General features: G+C 34.7%; 1 protein-coding gene across 1 annotated transcript in view; it reads right to left on the minus strand.

The window, feature by feature from the left end:
* Positions 1–1182: 1182 nt before the first annotated feature.
* ZNF280C (zinc finger protein 280C) overlaps positions 1183–20218 on the minus strand; it is a gene marked incomplete at both ends in the record, with an annotated part of 38397 nt that continues 19361 nt past the window's right edge. Inside the window, 12 exon segments of the mRNA XM_084258369.1 lie at positions 1183–1242; positions 1245–1292; positions 1294–1510; positions 1512–1535; positions 2119–2155; positions 2294–2415; positions 5749–5811; positions 9329–9469; positions 9902–10287; positions 13605–13736; positions 18427–18573; positions 19324–19424. Of these exon segments, the coding sequence (XP_084114495.1) occupies positions 1183–1242; positions 1245–1292; positions 1294–1510; positions 1512–1535; positions 2119–2155; positions 2294–2415; positions 5749–5811; positions 9329–9469; positions 9902–10287; positions 13605–13736; positions 18427–18573; positions 19324–19424 (1478 nt within the window).

Raw genomic sequence — 20218 nt, forward strand, 5'->3', positions numbered from 1 at the left:
GTGCTTAACCCCTTGTGCCACCAGGGAGGCATACAGCTTTTGTTTCTTAACACAGAACTTTATTTCCTCACAATTCTAGAGGCTGGAACTCTGAGGGCAGGGTACCAGTATGGCCTGCAGACATCATCTTATCTTCTCAATGTGTCCTCGCATGGCCTTTCCTTAATATGTGCTCACGGAAACAGAGAGCAATCTCTCTCTCCCTCTTGGCCACCAATCCTATTGGGTTAGGACCTCACCCTTATGACCTCATTTAATTATAACTTCCTCCTAAAACCCTATCTTCAAATACAAGCACATCAGGACTTAGAGCTTCAACATATAAATTTTGGGAGGACATAATTCAGTAAATCTACAATTTTTAGATGAAGTTATTTATTAGAAAATAATTCTCGAGGCACTTTAACAATACAAATTTTATTAAAAAAATAAGTAATAACATCAAAACTGTTCAGCAAATCTATATTCAATGTAACCAAAATAAACAAACACCAAATTAAAAAAAATATACATCTATATATATATATGGGCAAGAAACAAGTGCATTTTTTGGTCCCAGTATTTTTGAATATATTATCTTTATCCAAAGGAATTACATTAGTGGCTAAGAAGACATTATGTATTAGATGTACAGAAATGTAACTTTAAAACTTGTTTTAAGGTGTGTAGGAAATATTTTTGCCAATTTTTTTATGTCTTTGAACTCACAATCACGAAGATGTTACTGATAGCCCCACAATAGACCGAGAATGGAGTAGTATCTAAATTTCTGAACAATCACCAAATTAAGAAGGTACTAATATATGAAATCTGTAGAGAATTTTAAGGAATTTCTTGGAGTCCTTAAAACAAACACAAAAGTGTTAAGAAGAGATAAAAGTGGATATAACAAAGCAGACACCAATAAATCTCATGAGGAACAACATAAATCCAAGTTAACAAAATTAAATTAAAAAAAAATTGAATTGTTAGTATAGCTGAAAACTCCTAGGGTTAATACTGGACAAAACTTTAAATTTAGACAGTACAAAATAACTGTAACATTGGAACTGTAATTTTAAAAACTTGTTTTCCAAGAATATGAAAGTAACCTTAGTTCCCTACACAACCAGTTTTTATAATCTCCTGGACTGCATGCATGCTACAGGAAGATTAAAGGGCAGCAGCCAAAATGATTAAACTTCAACTTGGATGTTGAAGCAGTGATTTGATGGGCTTTTCTAGGTCAGAATCAACCCACAGCTTATTAAGATCAAGAACCAAAGCCCCCAATGGGAAGTTGTGCTCAATCTGGGTCATCTTGACCCTTGAGGTCATTTCTGGCCAAATTAACATTAGCCTTATGGGAGGCCTGTCATGGAGGAAGAGACTCTCCCCAAAATCTGATTTCTTAAGGCCACAACCTAGAGGAGGTCTCACAGTCAAATAATTCACATTCCTTGGAAAGAGAGAACAGGCATCAGTTGTGTCCATCGAAGGGGGACACTGACCAGGAGTACCCTGAACATTTTATGAAATTTGTGTTGTTTCTGCAGCTGAAAAAAACGAAAAATAGAACAACGACAGACAAGGAGTAAGGGAAAAGACAGCTATCTGACCTAAAAATCTAAGACTTAAAAGAAGACAGACAAAACAGACAAAAAAAGGTGAACAGCCATATTTGAAATGCGATATTCTGAAGGCAAGTACAGCAGAGGAAACACTATTTTAAGCAGAGCAAGAAAAGACCATAGCAACAAAGGTTATTTGGAGAAAGCCAACTGGAGAAAAAAGCATATGTTAAGATATCTTAACCTGACACCAAGATTAGGTGGAGTAAGAATCTAGTGCCGTCTGAATGCTGCAAAGAGCTGAAGAATGAAAGCTAGTGTCATGAACTTGGCTGTTTAACCATTTTTATGTGAGAAAACACTCCAGAGCTTTGAACTTAGGTATTTCCAACTTGTCTTGCACCAGGTTGCACGAGCTCCATAAAGCAGGAATCTATTTCAACACGCGGCTTAAAAAAACAAAAACAAAATACTTCAATATTTTTCATTCTATTAATGATACATTTTTAAAATGCAACAGTACTAAAACTCATCAAAGAAAAATGCACTGAGTGAAAATTAAACTTACTCAGAAATGGGTTCAGAAGTTGAGGTACTTTCAGGAACTGAAATCAGAGGAAGAGTTTACATTCAAAACAGCATAGAAGTGAAACCATCAATTTAATACACAAGAGTCCATACTGTGGCTGATCAAAAATACTGGCGTATCAGAAATTCAAAGTAATACTAGTATATATACATACCATTATTCTCGACTATTACTTGGCAAGTATGAGTTTTACGTTGACTTAAGTGTTTAGCCATACGATCTAAACCAGAAGAATCAGCTAGGAAATCACATTTAAGGCACACTAGAGTAATGCCCCTATGAAAAAATAAGGCAGAAAGAAAAGGTTTTTATCTTTTATGAGAATCCATATCCAAACTCAATAATTATTTTTCCAAGTAATAACTTGATTTGCTTTTTACATGCCATGACCACCATTTCCCAATTTTTTTTTACACAAGCCCGAGATATCTGAAATGGTACTCCAGGAAATGGCAGCAACACCATGTGATGCTAACACTTAGTGTCTTATAAAGAGTGTTCCCTCTCGTACTAGTTGCTAAAAGATAGGCGTTCAAAGATCTAAAGCCATGGCTCTAGATGCACTCATGACTTGTGGAACTTGTGCAAGGCACAGCCTTTCCGTGCCTTTGCCCATCTAAAGATATGCAATTCATTCACCGAACATGTATTTGCTGAAGACCCTCTTGCATACTCTGTGTTGTGGATGTAAGAGTGAACCAGAAAGGGTACACTCTGTGGCAACTACAATCTAATGTCTTATTTAAGTGATGATAAAATTAGGAGAAACAGGGGAAGGCTTTAAAATTATTTACATAATATAATTATTGCTATTATTAGCTCATTAACAAAACATAAGTATACTGTTGCAGGTTCACTTAAAATATAAGTACTTGAAGTATTTCACCTCTATAGGAATAAAAACCAGGAGCATACCTTAGAGTGACTTCTTTGCAGCTCTAGTCTTAACAGCCTGTGTGTATTTACCTAGCTGTCATGCTGGCACATCCAAACTGATCTTCATTAAATTGAAGTCCTGTGCTTTCCTGCCCACCCTTGAAATTCACTCTTCCTGACTGGTATCTCTTATGATACCATGTCCCTGATACAAAGGCTCAAAATTATAGTTATTTCTCTTTTTTCCTTAAAACAGTTAATATATCAAACATTTCAGAGTGTTAACAGTTTATTGAACCCTTTATTCTGTGCCAGGTTAAGGGTTTTAGACATATCATCCATCTCTTGTAAATTTTACAACAAACTAAAGAGGTAGGTGCTATATTTATCTCTTTTTAAAAAAAGGTCTATGGGCAGGTTTAGTATCCTACCGAGGCCAGGACCAGGTTTGAAACAGCCCTTCCATTGCAGAACCCATGTTCTTAAATACAATGGGTTACTACTTGTTAACAACCACCGCAGGCATAGACTGTCTATGTCTCTTGTGCAGTTAGCACTCACCTTATATGCCTATCCAAATTGATGCATACCTTTGATTTTATACAAAACACCAGTGGTCTCCCAATGTTCTCAAATTAAAATTGGGTCCACATTTCCTAGCCTTGTTTTCAAGGATTCCATAATCTAGAGTTAAGCTCAAAATTATTCCCCCAGACTTTGATCTTAATAGCATGTTTTTTTAAATTTATTAAAAGATTTATTTATTCATGCATACAAGAAGTGGGGTACAGGCCAGAGGTGTGGGGAGATGAGAGGGTTCACCAGAGACAGAGTGGGGAACAGAACAGGCAGATCAACTGAAATACACTGCTGAGGGGAGCAGCAGGCGAGTCAGGAGAGGTCTGCTGCACCATGTGGGTATCTCCCAGGCTGGGGATCAAACTCGTGCTGCACTGGTTGTGAACAGCTTCATAGTTTGTGTCTCAATCCCTTGTACCACCAGGGAGGCCAGATCTTAATAGCATGTTATATGAACTTCATGCTCTATCCAAACTGTCCTACTCATCCTTCACTGTTTTTTGTACTTTTTTTCCTTTTTGTACTTTTATTCATATTATTCTTTAATGTAAAAAATAATTAAACATAAATAAAAAAAACTGGTAAAAAAAGAAAAAGAACTAGAGTGCCCCTGTGCCTCTTATAAGTAGAAACCTCTTCTCCCTTTGAATTTAATAAATCTCATGGTGTGCATTACAAACCTCCTTGTATTACTATTACTGTAGTAATTTATGTTCACACTTATAAATTGTACATTCATTGAAGATTGGTACCAAGCCTTCTTCATCACTGTCATCTTTACAGGACCTGCTTCATTGTGTTATACATGATTAAGTGCAAAATAAATACCTAAAGGATGAACACTGCATTTTAACAAAAACAGTAATTACAAAATTTATCATCCTACTTTAGAATTATCAATATGGTAAATCCCATATGAAGAAATTAACCGATACTCTATCTAAATCTGAAACTCATCTAAGTTGAGAAGAAAGCATCTCAGATCTTTAAAGTGAGACAATGAATTTAAGAACCAAATACACAACTGATTTTAATAAGCAAGATAAAAATCAAAGTCCAATTTTTAGAATTAATAAATCCCTTTTTATTCTTATAAAAATGTACAGTAAAGGTAATACAGCTTACTCTTTTCTAATTGAATAATAGTTTTAAAATAATGCTAATATATTCTAAGAATGGAATCAAACTTTCCTCTGCCTATGAGCTGCTGATGCCACATCATCCACATATGCCTATTTCTATAAATATATTCATTTACTCAGCAAATATTTACAGCGTGCCTACCATGTACCAGGCACTATTCAATGCCTGACAAATGTCTGGCATAGGAAAATATCTGAACCACACATATTAGTAAGAAGATAATAAACATAAGAGTTAAGTATAAATATGTTAGCTAGTAAAAAAATAAAGCAAGAAAGGGTGGTAGGGAGTGCTGGGGGTGAAGCTCAAGGGAAAGGACACTATTTTAAATGCAGTGGGGACCAGAACATGTGAGGGAGCTAACCATGCAGATATCTGAGGATGAGCAAATGAGTACTAAGGTCCTGAGTCATATCATGCCCTCTTCCACTTTTCCACTAGCCCAAAGTATCAAAACAAATATTGGCTAAACTTGAGACTATGTCTTAGCCTGCGGCTATAAAATCTTGATTGTGATTTTCAAATAGCAATGACAACATAAGCAAAATAATCAAAGGCAGGTGGAGTCAGAAGGATTCAGAAGAATGTGAAAAAAATGCTTAGGATTCAGAGCTAAGCATGTGGTACCATAAAAAAGTTTTGTGATTTTCTTTATTTCAATACAAAATAACTAATTATGAAGGCTGCCTATGGATCGAAATCAAAGAAATGTTAGTTTACTATGTATCTAAAATTTTTTTTCAATATTCAAATATTGTAGAGAGGCTTATTTATGTTATAATGTAAATCTATGAAAGTTTCATCTTAATGCCTAATACCACTGAAATAAAGTTTAGTCAGAGAATACATAATATAAGCTATCTCCTCTTTGATCTGAAAATATATCGTGACTAGAACTCAGTTATGCCCAGTGGCAATCATTTCATTTCCCAACAAGGCACTCCAGCACTAGGTCAAAAAAAATTACTGAAATTTTTCAATAAAGAGAATGGAAAAAGATCAACTTGTTACCTGAGAGTTCCAGAATGCTTCTTAAAAATATAGAACCGCTTACTTGGATGGTTGCTATGAGAGCTGGGTGGGAGACAAAAGAGATTTTATTATACAATGTCATTGATTTTATAACCATATTTCAAGCCTATACTTAATTTTTGAGTTCTAAATAAAAAAAATTCTCTTCCTAAATTCTACTAGTTATCTCTGCCTAAGTCAACATTTTACCTTACATTTTTATTGCATCTATGCATTTTCTAGCATATTTCTCTGAAAATACTTTTAGATGATCGGTACCTCATGACGAGCCCTGGCTTGGCTTGTACTGACAGGCACAAAACAGCCAACACAAGGTTAACAGTTATCTTTAGGACACAAGGTAGCTATCACTAGTATACCATGAACTCATGGGAAAAGAAATATTCTAGCTAGTTATAATCCCAAGAAAGTATCCTCAGAATAGGTGTCATGGCAAATGCAAAGAATTCCCCTCTCAAGTAGATAAGAAAGACACTTAGTTAATACAAGGTAGAACTCAAATGGATGATTCCTGAGTGACTGTGGTAATCAGATACTTCACATAACGAGGTAAACTGGGAGGGAGAGAGAGGGACAAAGAATAGCAAAGAATATGGAAAAGTCACTTTAGATAACGAATGGTACAAAATATATATTAGGGAAGATTAATGTATTTTAAAGGGGCCCTGATTTCTGATTACAGAGTTAGTACGGGTTGGGAATAAGGGTACTCTACTGCTGAGAAAATGGAGATTCTGTATGTATAGACTTCAAACCTATGACAAAAGTTCACAATGTGTAGGTGACAGTGGGAGTCAGGGGGAGGTACTTAAGGCAATAAGAGAAATAAGGTAACAGACAGGTAAGGGAAATACAAAGGGATCACTAAGGCCCTTAGAAGAGTAGATTTCAGTTCCCTGTGAGACTGATGATGAGTAAGCTCATAGTGTAAGATGATACTGAAGAGCAGGGCTGAGGTTCACTCAAAATTAGAATTAGGAAAAGGTTATGATGGAAACCTAAGGCCTAATGGGAATATTTTGGGAATAAATGAGTGTAGGGATGATACACAGACAGTTGAGTGAGAGACAATAGAAATAGAGGACAGAATGACCCAACGATTTAAGGAGTGCCAAAATTATTTTCCAATTTAATCTCCTATAAATTAAGGGCAAAATTAAAGGCCTATCAAGGCATCCATGTGCTTGACACAGAATAGGAGACCTGCATTCTTCCTAACAATATACTGAAAGAAAGACTGCCTGGGTCCAAGTTTAGAGCAACAAAGGTATGGTGCAGAACCACTGCACAGGTGGGAGGCAAAGTGGTGAATTGCAGAGGGTGAACTCTAGGAAGCCATGATGAATGGTGGCAGATCAAAAGAACTGCACAGGCTTCAGGTACTTACAGGTGTATTATTTCCAGTTGAAGCTACACATTTATGCAAATGATGCCCTGAAAGAGACAGTATTAAAGAACACTAGGGTGATAGAGGTTTAGATCCTAGACAGACAATAATGTTTGCTGATTTGTTTTCTTCATAGATGCCAGTGTATCTATCAAAGGTGAAACTACCTATCATATGGTATGAGAGCAAGTGTTGGATCTCGGGCAAAATCAACAATTAAATTGGAGAATTTACAGTTGAAAAGTAAAAGATAAAACTGAGTGTGGTTAAGGTACCAAGAAAAGGAATGTAAAGAGGCAATAAGAGCTGAAGAAGAGGTAATAAAATAGAGCATCCAACAATGAAGAAAAAAAAAGCTGGTAACTGTTTAAGAGACATTGAGAAGAGTTTCAAAACTGACTGATCAAAACTATCAAATACTCAAGAAATAACAGAGGAGTAAGAATGGAAAATAGTGAGTATGCTGAATGATTAGGAAGTGACACAATCTTTACAGGGGTAGCTTTAGCTGATAAGTGAGGGCAATACTCAAATTATGAAGGATAAAGAAATGACAATCAACTATTTTTGGGCATTTGGGTTGTTTCTATAGCTTACCTATTGTAAATAGTGCAAATAGATGACTGGATCAAGAATATTACTCAGCAATCAAAAAAGATGAAACGAAGGTAAAGAAATAATCTGTGGAGGAAATGGACATAAGGGGCAGAGCTGACTTTGAAATGTGGGGCATGTATTTTTCTGAGATTAGTCTGAACAAAGGGGGAAAACAATGTTGAAAAAGTTAATCTTAGGAAAAATGAAAAGGATTACCTCTGTAATTAGTAGTCAAGGTTAACAACTGAGACTCTAGATTAAAATCTTGAATGTACTTAAGAGGATTTAAACAGATGTTGTAGATAAAACAAAGAAGTATTTTTAAAAAGACAGGACCAAATTAAAACTAAAGATCATGCATTTAGAAATGATTGAACCAAGGAGATTGGTAGTTTAGAATCGAGCATAGAAAGAACATAAAGGATAAGAGATTTAAGGATAGCAAAGTTAAATATGACTGAAGATGGAAAAGATTCCAGAGCAAAAACAAAGTGATATTCAAAACAGATGACAAAGAGGGTGAGGTTGACCTTGAAGTTGTATTGGTGCTGCTGGACTGGAAAGATGGGTCCAGACTCTGAAAGTCACGGGGTAATGAGAATTCAAAATGAATGAACACTATATATGATGAGGTGAAATGGGGCAGTGGTAAGGACGGGAATACAAGTCAGAGTTGGGTGTGAAATGCAGACATTAAAGATGTTTGACCATCAAGTGGAAAGAAATCCCTTTGAGCCAAGTGCTAAAGCTATATATAGGCAAATCCCCGATAGTGGTAGCTGACTATGATCAGCAATAGAGGCTTTGTTATGGTCTGCAAGAAAATGATTTTTACTAGTTATACCTTATTTCTTATTGACAATAAATGGAATGCAATCAACCTGGCATATTTCCATCTGACCAAATTTTGTCTATTTAAAAATAAATCCATCCTAAAGGGATAAAGCAAGCTCCTACTGAGCTTCAAATGAATGCAATATGGGTTCCGAAGTCTTTCTCTAGCATAGAATATATAATAGAAGCTCAAATAATGTAAATTGATGTATAAAAAGGAATTATGACAATAACATGATGACTGGAATATCCCCATAGTCTCTCTTTCATAATTCATTGAAAGAATGCAACAGATGCTTAAAAGACAAAAAGATGGAGGGGTGGCAGGAGGGGGAGAGAGGGAGTGCATGTGCACAAGTTTTAATGTTCTCAGCATCTTTGACAAACCTGGATTTTCAAAATGACTACTCTGAAGAAAGTAACATACATGTGGTTACATGTGTTCATTTGACAAATATTCTTAAAACATTTAAAATTGTATGCTTCAAGATAAACACTTAGCAAAACAAATTTCCCCAATACACTTATATTCTAATTTCATTAGTCTGTTCTTATAATTGTTGTCCCACTAATTTCACAAGTTATTAAAAGTAGTGGGTTATATTCTAAAGTTTCCTATTGCTCTAGACCCTTTTAGCTCCTTGATGTGACAAACTGGCTTCTAACAGGACAACTTTTTAAGCAAAAAACCAGAAATCTTGAATAGCAACTTTGATTGGCAGTGCATGTATTTAAACTTACCTCACCATATGATTAATAAAGGCTTTGTTACAGTTAGTGTTATATTTGCAAAAATTACAGTGGATATATATCGAAAAGTGGCTTGCAAAATCTTTAATTTTGGAATGACATTCAATGCACTTGTGAACTCCCCGACGACACCTTATGGAGACAGACAAAAGTGGTAAAAATATATTGCAAAACAAAAATAATAGGGGAAGTCTTAGGTTTTATTAATAAACCAAATATTTAAATTAACACGTTTAAAAAGACACTTATAATTTGAAATTTTGCTTTGAAACAAGCTAAATAAGAATTCTAATGCCAGTTAATATTTCCATGCAATAAAAAGGATCCTATTAACCCATTCACTATCACAAGATATAACCACAAAATAGAAAAATAGTGTAAAAGATGACAATTATTAATTCAAGTTCTGTCCAGCAGTTGTAAAATGTACTTTATTATCTACTTAGCTTTTATGCCAGATAAGTCATAACGTAAATATACAAGGGAGTTCTGTGATACAGTAAGTTATACTGAAATAAACTTAAGATTAAATTTTTATTGTATATTACAAAGAAAATATGTTACCTTAAATTCTTCAAGGCAATGCTGATTTTATTCTTTCTGTTGCGTTGTTTCTTTTGCTTGTAAGAGCTTTTTGCTTTGTATTTTGATGCCCCTCTACCTTGCTTACTTGCTTTAGGTTTGCTTGCAGGGGATGTAGTTGCCCGAGGTTTGCATGCCTTAGATTTGCTTGCCTTAGATTTGCTTGCCTTAAATTTGTTTGGCTTAGATTTTCTCACCTTAGATTTGTTTACATTAGATTTGCTTGTATTAGGTTTTGTGGGTTTTTCAGCAATTGTAATTTTAGATTTTGGAGGTGAGACCTGAAGAGAAGAAGTACTTGGGACACTACTGGGTGATGTACTTGATGGTCTTGAATGATGAGGTCCGATTGAAGCTCGAATAGTCACCTATAAAAATTAAGGCAATATATTTTAGAAAAATCATCACACTAACGTTAAAAAGACCACTGCAAACCATCACCTTAAGGTCAAATGGTTTTTGACAAAGGTGTCAAAACAATTCAGTGGAATAAAAATAACATTATCAACACATGGTGCTGGAACAATGAGATATCTACATGCAAGACAGTGAATTGAGACCCCTACCTCACATTAGATAGAAAACTTAGCTCAGCAGTTCTAACAAGTACCTTTTTATTGTATCTGCTTGGCCTTTATCCCAGATAAGTGATAATCATGCAAATGTGCAAAGATTTCTGTGATATGGTAAATTATATCAAAACAAACTTTTAATATTTAAGTTACATTAGTACTGTATATCAGGAACAAAAAATATTACCTTAAGTTCTTCAAAGCTATGCTGATTTTATTCTTTCTGTTGCATTGTTTCTTTTGCTTGTAAGAGGTTTTATAGCTAAAACTATAAAACTCTTAGAAGAAAACACAGGAGTGAATCTTCATGACACTGGATTAGGCAATGATTTCTTAAATATGACACCAAAAGCACAAGCAATCAAAAAAAATTGATTTCACATAAATTTAGAACTTTTGTGCTTCAAAGGACACCACTAAGAAATTGAAAAGATTATTTGTAAATCATCTCTCTAGTAAGGGACTTACATACAGAATATACAAGAACTATTATGACTCAATAAAAAGACAACCTAATTTTAAAATGGGCAAATGATCGAATAGACACCTCTTCAAAGGTGATATACAAATGGCAAATAAATATATGAAAAGACACTCAACACCATTAGTTACCAAGGAAATGTGAATCAAAACTCCAATGAGCTGTTACTTAGAACCAACTAGAATGGCATTAAAAAAAAAAAAACTGTAACGAGTGTTGAAAAGGATGTGGAGAAGTTGTAATATTCATATACTGCTAGTGGGAAAGAACAATGTTGCAGTAGCTTTAGAAAACAGTTTAGCAGTTCCTCAAAATGTTAAACATAAGAGATATCAATATAATGCAGCACACAAAACTTGTACAGGCATGTTCTAAAGTGGCTTGCAGTGATGTTTTCAGTTTTTATAGTTTAAATGGGTGAACTGTGTGGTATATGAATTATATCTCAATTGCTATTACAATAAGATTGCTACAATATAAAAAGTCACATCATTATTTTGAAAATTACAAGTATAAACTATAATCAGGTGAGTCTCCAATTTGGCCTACAAACGGTATACCAATTAAATGAAATTTACCCTGATATTTATTTAATGCTATAATATTACAGTTTTATGTTGATACCATTTTAATAGTATTTAGTATCTCTGTGTATATGTCAACAGATATTAATGGATAATTATTAGTAGTTAGGGCAAACGATATGAATTTCAAAAGAGCACATTCTATTGCTATTTTATGCTCTGATACAGTTTTCATAAATACAGAGGGCAAAATTGAAATCTCAAAGCCTGAAATAATAACTTTGCAAAGGCCTTCATTTCTCTTTGGTAAATATACAACAGCTCTTCAGTAAATGTGACCTGTTGTCTCCAGGGCTCTCTGGGCAGGATTTATGGTTCCAAAGGTTATTGTGGTGGTTACATCAATTTATCATATGATATGGAGAGTAATAATATTCAGAATTTCCTTAAAGGGAGGTAATATAAATTTATCATTTCCAAACCATCATTCTATCTGCTTTAAACTTACATACTGATATATATCAATTATTTCACAATAAAACTAGGAAAAAACTTCATTTAGCATTCAGAAAAGGAAAATCTTCATTTATACCCACTGATAAATAATAAAAAACTGTTAACTTTCTCTTTAGTCATTTTACTATTCTACTGCCATGTACTAGAGGAGCAGACAATGAAGAAATCCTATGAAATGCATGTGGTTTGGCATCATACAAAAATTGAACTAAGAGTTAAGACCAGAGGTTAAATCTGAATACAACATCTTCCTAAGCATGTGATCTTGAGTAAATAACTAATGTTCTCTAAACCTCATCTATAATATAGGAATAACACTTGTCTTACCGACTTCATTGGATTGCTACATGAATTAAATAATACATTAAAAAAGCACACTGAAAACTTAATTCTAAAGTGTTATAATACATAAGTATCATTATTAATAATATGCTAATTATTATTATTCTTGATAAGGGAAGATATGAGAGGGGACTGCACTACTTACATTAGCATGTCTAGTCCCAGCGTGGAGTGAATGGATTTCAGGGAAGGATATTGGATAGCTTCTCTCACTCTAGATCTTTAGAGCATTGCTTTATATTATTTTAGTTCATACAAATAGCAGACATAGTAACATTAACAGGTAAGTATTCAAAGCCAAAGATAAATGGGAATTATTTCACTTTGGATTATGCATCCACCCACTGGAGCAAATAGTGAAGAACTGACTACAGAAAGAAGTCAGAGAAAACAGATGTACATAAGGTAAAGAAGTAAAGGAAAATCTGTAGTCAAATGTATATTTGCTCATTTAAAACAGCAGTGTTATCCAGAAAAACAACTTGCTTCTCTGAGAATAGACTCAGTAAAACCAACTCGAACATATTGTGGCATTTACGGCACCATGACAGATGCCAGGGACACAAAGATGAATTAAACATGACTCCTGACCTTAGAATCTAGCAGCTGAGGGCTTCCCCGGTGGCGCAGCGGTTGAGCGCGGGGTTGCGAAGCTGCCCGCAGCCTCTGCAGTGCTGGTTCGATCCCCGGCTGCTCCCCGGCCACCAGAGGAGGGTCCCACATGGCGCGCAGACCTCTCCTGCCGCCCGCTGCTCCCCTCAGCAGTGTACTTCGGTCCTTCTGCCTGTTCTGCATCCTGCTCTGACTCTGGTGAATTCTCTCACCCTCCCGCGCTTCTGCCTGTACCCAGTGCTTGTATGAATAAATAAATAAATAAATAAATCTTTAAAAAAAAAGTGTACCTTTAAAAAAAAAAGAATCTAGCAGCTGAAACAGAAATATGCCAATTGGAAGAGATAAAAAACCTATAGATTATTGAAACAACTCACTGACTCAGCCTATAGTTAATCTAGTTACACTCCCTACAATGGAGTATGTTTCAATATAGCACATGTCAATCACCTCAAAAAAAAAAAAAAAACCCACAACAGATAGAAGTTTTTCTTCCCAAGCACACAAATAATAAAAACTAAATTTAAAATCCTAATGATAAGCAGAAGTCAATTTTAATACTATATTTAACAGATAAAGCCAGGCACAAGTTTCTTTTATCACACAAAATGTTAAAACACAATATATTTAAAACTCACTTTTGTACCCGGAGGCAATCCTTCTAGCTCTTTAGGCTTTATAAATGTCCGATGTTGTGTCTTGTGATCCAGTTTCTCCTTGCAGGTCAAAAATTGTAGTCTGCATTTTGTACAACGGTGAACTCCTTTTTTCTGTTTACAAATAGTACTATAAATAACAAATTTCTACCACCTCCAATCCCAGGGCCTGAAATTTCTCTTAAATGTTAAAGCTAAATAATAGGTGATAATTAATAAAGCCAGTATTTTTATCATTTCCCATCATAAAATATTATTAAATTTTTGAAAGGTCTTTCATTGATATTTGGGTTTCAAAACTATTTGTTACTATATAAGCAATTAGCATGAAAATTACATCAATTAGGTTACCATGGGACAAGTCCCATACCAATTGTAGTATACAAGCCTTTTTAATGATAAATTTGAAGTACAAACTATTAGATATTAGTATGACATTGAAAATGAGCTATTCTACACGTTTCTCTTTCAAAAGAGTAAATTCTCTTTATTTTTTGTTATTTCCATTTGTTTCACAAGTTGGTAAAATAAATTAAACTTCCTAAAACCAAACATTTAGCCACTCTCAAGAAAGTTGTTATAGACACGATGGTATAAAGTAGTGTTATCCAATAGAACTTTCTATGGTGACATTAATGTTCTTCTATAGCTGCACTGTCCAATATATATTCACTAGGCACATGTGGTTATTGAGCAGTTGAAATGTGGCAAAGGCAACAGAGAAACTGATTTTTAAATTTAGTTAAAAATGTTTGTCATTTCATTCAGAAAGCATTTACTTAGACTTGATGGAGACATTTATTCACTATGAAACCCTTAGTTGGATTAAAGTGTTGCATAGCTCTCTTATGATGATGACGTTATACCTCATTTTATTTTTTAAAATGTTTATTTATTTTTGTGTAGAAGAACTGGGATGTAGGCCAGAAGTGCAGTGGAGAGGACTCACCAGAAACAGAGTGGGTAGCAGAGCAGGCACTGAAATACACTGCTGAGGGGAACAGGGGGCAAGACAGGAGAGTTCTGCTGTGCCATATGTGGGTTAGCTCCCTGGTTGGTGATTGAACTCAGGCCTAGTTAATCCCTAGGTCCATAGCTTATTTTTAATACTATGATGTTCAAACCAAAAATTGGTGATGTATTCCAAGGATAAAGAAAAAATTGTCTGTGTTGAACTTACAATATTGCTCGGCTGATTGGAGGGATTTTTGAGGCTAACTTTGACTGCAATTTTTGCTTTTAGACCTACTGACAGTGAAGAATACAACTCTGGTAAAAGCTTAGTCTCTAAGTCACTTTTTGGCTATGTTATTTATTCAAGAATGGAACATTGGGCAAGTAACTATTAAGTTTTATTTCCTCATCTGTGACGTGGAAATGATCTCCTACCTGCTTTATAGGTTGGTTGTGAGGATTAAACAAGCTGATGCAAGTAAAAGCATCAGTCTATCACACAGCAAGTGGTTAGTGTTTGCTACTTACTAGTTATTATTATAAAGATCTAATGTAGATATTTAACACATCTGAAATCTTTCATCCTTTCTTAAAACTTGTACAAACTATTATTGGCTCTAAAATCCCTCAAGATATAATAATATATTCTTTTCAGGAAAAAGTTATAATCAAAGTCTTCAAAAATAATCAAATGAACCAATTCTTCAACAATTCTTACTGCCTAAAATCACACTAAGATCATCTTCACTACAAGTTTGTAATTCTGCTCAGCTATGATATTTTAGTCTTTTGTGAATAACTATACATGCTGCAAATACTTTGAAGTATGCCTGATGAACCCTTTTATTAATAGATTTTCTCTATTGACTACTGTCTACCTTTTACATACGCCAAACCTATTGATAAAAGTTGGCACCAATGGTGTGTCAGTAGTCCCCAAGACTACTCCCCAGGTTTTATGATTTAGTAGAAGGACTTCTAGGACTTAGAAACTGTTAACCTCACAGCTATGATTTATTACAGTGAAAGAATACAGAGCACAATCAATAAAGGACAAAGTGCATGGGGTGGAGTCTTGAGAATACCATGCATCAGTTTCCAAGAATCCCTCCCAATGGAGTCGAATAGGACACGCTAAATCAATTTCCTAGCAAATAACTGCAGTAACATGCATGAAGTGCTTTTTGCTGTGGCAGCTCTCGAGTCTAAGCCCAGGGGTTTGTTTCTTTTTATAGAGTTCAGTCATCAAACCTTTAGATTCCCAGAAGAAAAGCGGGTGTCTCCAAAATCATAATTTTTCCACAAATGATCTAGAAATGCTGGAACACTATGGGTCAAGGTTAGTTAAGAACAAAATCTCCAGGAATTACCCAAGGGGCAGCTGTACCTTCTGAAAATATGCATGATTTGAGCAACTTAGACCTGGGGGTTAACTCTTTCCTATCTATGTGGCAAGGTTAAGACATACACTCAGGGTATAAAGAGTGACTACAAATCAGGTAAACCCTAGTCCACATAGTGGGCCCATCAATCTCTTTTTTACCTTTCTAAGTATGTATTAGTACTTCCTCATTCTGGTGTTAGTAAAGTATAGGAGGAAATAGTATACTAAAAGTTTCATCATGAAACAATCAATACTGTTTTATGTATCAGTCTTCCTTTCAAAATAAAAGGTCAAAGATGAAATATAAAGCACACTAAGAACAGTGTTCCCCAAATGCTATTCCTCAAGAAATGCTAATAGGTATTATGTAAATATAGATTTGATGGCCAAACAAGTCATGAGAACAATATATATATTGTTGGGCCCCTCCTTGCTTGGACATTTAGATTTTTTTAGCACATTAAAAACTAAAAATTCCTGTTCTAAAAAATTAAAAATATAAATTTTATAATTTAGCCATTTAAAGAACGTTTTTTCCAGAAATAATTTGAGAGCATAGCAGCTCTGAGAACCTGAATGGAATACTACTGGGAAAACCCACAGGTTCTTAAGGATTAGCTAGCATGCTGGGATAAAGAAATAGGCATGTTGGTACATACCAGTCATAATATAGGTGATCTTGAATGTATTTGAATATCTACTTTTATGATTTTTTCCAATTAACAACTACAACTTGATTTCTTTATCTAATGACTGAAACTAAAAGCAATGTTAGCACCAGTGTTGAATAAATTGGCCTTGACAATGCAACCAATAAGAAAATGTAATGAACTAATCACAAGTTTTGAGGAGACAAAACTCAATTACAAAATCAGATTCAATAATTTCATTCACTTCTGATTTAAGCATATGTATAGTACTCTTTAAAACACTGAAAAACTGGCTCACTGATCAAAGTATTCAACCATAATAAAGGATGTTCTAATTGAGTCAGGATAAGAGCCAGGAAGCAAGAGAGTTTAAAGGAAAGGTATAAGCAGTAATACTGGCGTTCTAGAAATTAAATAGCAGAAGTCCTCTAGGAAAGAAATTACAGCCGAAATACAATTCTTTGGCATAGCTCACATATCTAGCAATTGTCATTGCTTTTTCCTTTGCCCCTAGTAGACCCAAAAAACCATTCTGTGTCACTGATGGTGACCACATGTTTTACATTAAAAACCAGGATAGGGGGCCTCCCTAGTGGCGCATGGGGTTAAGCACAGCACTATGAAACAATCCTCAGCCTCTGCAACATGAGTTCAATCCCCGGCTGGCCAGGGAGCAATCCACATGGCGCAGCAGACCTCTCCTGTTGCGCCCGCTTCTCCCCTCAGCAGTGTGTTTCGGTCAGTCTGACTGTTCTGTTCCCCACTCTGTTTCTGGTGAATCCTCTCACTGATCCCCTCCCCCCGCACCTTTGGCTTGTATCCCAGCTCTTGTATGCACAAACAAATAAATCTTAAAATAAAAAAAAACCCAGGATATAAAGTGCAAATTAGGTTTGAAGAGAAAAAGGAAAGCAGAAGATTATGAGTCTTCAGTCTTAACTTTCTCAGACCAAACTTACCCTTTCCCCTACTCTTGATATCTGCCCTCAAAATTATTTTCATTCTTACCCTAAAACATCCAACCTAGTTATCCCACTCATTCTCTCTTCCCCTCCACTCTAGGATTCTGATTTCTACCTATTTTTCAGAATTTTCATTATTAAGGAGCCTTATCACCACTAGGACATAGAGACAGAAAAGAAGTTAGTTTCACAAGTAATTCAGGATAAACTGTAAATTAATTGCATCATTTGGAACAATTTTGCTTTCCTTGTAGAAAAAAATCTAACCAGTATTTAAGTTTTATGATACAGCAGGTCCTCCAATAATGTCATTTCATTCTAACATTACTAAGAAAAAAATATCAATTCCCAGCTAGGTTCACTGTCATGTGAAGTTTGTACATTCTCCTCATGTCTGCATGGGTTTCCTCCCGTATTCCCAAAATGTCACATTAGGTTAACTGATATGTCTAAATTGTTACAGTCTGAGTGAATGTGGGTGTGAGTATGCCCCATGGTGGAAGAAGGGCATCATGTCCTGCTGATACAATGAGTTGCCAGGATAGGTTCAGGCCACCTAAGACCCTAAACTGGAGTAAGTGGGTTGGAAAATGAAAGAATATAAATAATTGTTTAATATTAGAAGTGTTGTGGGTCTTTATTAAGAAGTTTGGTGATGTTTTTGTAACCAGAAATATATGGTAGGAACTTAAGTCTTATTTATATTAACTGGCCTCAGGTAAAATTAAGTTGTTATATGCTGTTTCACTAAAGTTGCAGTTTCCAAGAGCATGCCAATGACATTGAGGACTAACTTAATGTAAATAACTTTTCACTAAGATAAAAATGAACAAATAAGAACTGCTAGATCTCACCTGATGCTTCATGTAATGATTCATGTAGGGGGTTGCCATTCTACTAACTTTGAGACAAAATGGACAAAGCAAGTTCTTAGTGTTTTCATGGGACGCTCTGAAATGAGTTTCTACATCAGAAAATATAGATGATCTAAACTGGCAGACCTAGAAATATAAAGAAGGTTTAAGTTCAACTTGAAAATTTATAATTGACATGCAATTATATCAAAGTAGCAATGATGAGTAATTTACTGCTAATTTAGCTGTACTGCTGTTGTATACAAATAAGCTTATTACTGAAAGAAAAAGATAATCTTTTGGAACAGAGAAATAAAAACATATCTTTCAAGGTTTAGGGTTATATTCCCAAACATAGTAGGAATTTTAGATCTACTATACCCATCTTGAATTTTCAAACTCCAATACCTCTTGTCCTTTAAAGTTTTTCCTGCTATATAAAATGGAATACTCTCTTCTTTGGATTTTAAATAGCATCTAGGCTATACTAGAGGTAGTTTATCTTTATTTTGCCATCTTATTAGAAGCCACTTCAAATTCTGGAAAAACCACTGGCTCCAAAACATTTAGTTGAGTTCCCCACAACAAACAGCATTTCCCATTTCTCCAGCATGTCTATATTCTTCCCTACAAGGCAAGAAAGTCCATATGTTTGTCTTTCTCCAGCAGAGCATTTTGTTTGTTTAACACGGGGGTCATCAAACTATGGCCCACAGGCCAAATCCACCACCATCAACCCCACAGATATGAACTAAACTAAGGGTGTTTCCACTAATGAAGTGGGTCTTCAATTTTACTAAATAGTTTTATTTAAATGGCTAAACACATAAAAAGTACAACACTAATTGTGGCACATGAAAATTAAACACATAAGTACATAATGAAATATATGTGTACCTGGCAAATATATGGCATTTCACCAGGTTTATGAGTGTCCTTCATATGTTGTAAAAGAGTGTGTTCTGTTTCAAATGACAATTCACAGATTTTACAAATAGCTGGAAGTAGGGAAAAAAAAAAAACATTACACAATGCATTGTAAGGATGTACAAATAAAAGATTCATTTTGTATATCCATAACAACAGCAATAATAATGACATAAAAGTAATGATTGTGGTTCCAACAATTCTATAGTTTTTAAAACTCTTTAATGTTGTTCTAAGAACTTTATGTATATAGCTTATTTATTTCTCATACCATCATTGGGATAGATACAATTTTTATACTCATTTTTTCAGATGAGGAAGGTGAGACACAGAAAGATTAAGTAACATGCCTTAGATCTCACAGTTGTGTTAAGAGGTTAGGATTTAAATCTGAGCAAATACCAAACTCTAAATATCATTGCAGTTAATTTTCATTTTAACTAAAAAGATTGTTTTTATTTATGAATCATAAGAACAGAACGGGTAGAAAGCAGTTAATGTGAGAAAACTAAACTGCTTGTATAGTTGTTTTCTTTGATATTTTTGTTTTTGAGGTAATGTTCATTTATAACACTGTATGATTTATGGAACAGGCTCACATCTCTTCAGATGCAGTTACTTTTCTTATTACAGTGTGAATCAAGATCACTGATTTCATATTTGAAAACCAGAGACTCTGATTTCTAATGTAGTTTCCTATGACATATAATGCAGGGGTTACTTTTCAAGGAAGTTTCTATTCACAAGTAACTTTATTGAAAAGTTTATATAAATTAAAACTTCTTTATTAACTTTGCCCTCAAATTACAAAGCTTATTTCATAGTCTTAATTTCTATCAGAATCCTTAAGGATTCCACAGTTTCC

Source organism: Talpa europaea, assembly GCF_964194135.1.
Source record: "Talpa europaea genome assembly, chromosome: X".
NCBI lineage: Eukaryota > Metazoa > Chordata > Mammalia > Eulipotyphla > Talpidae > Talpa > Talpa europaea.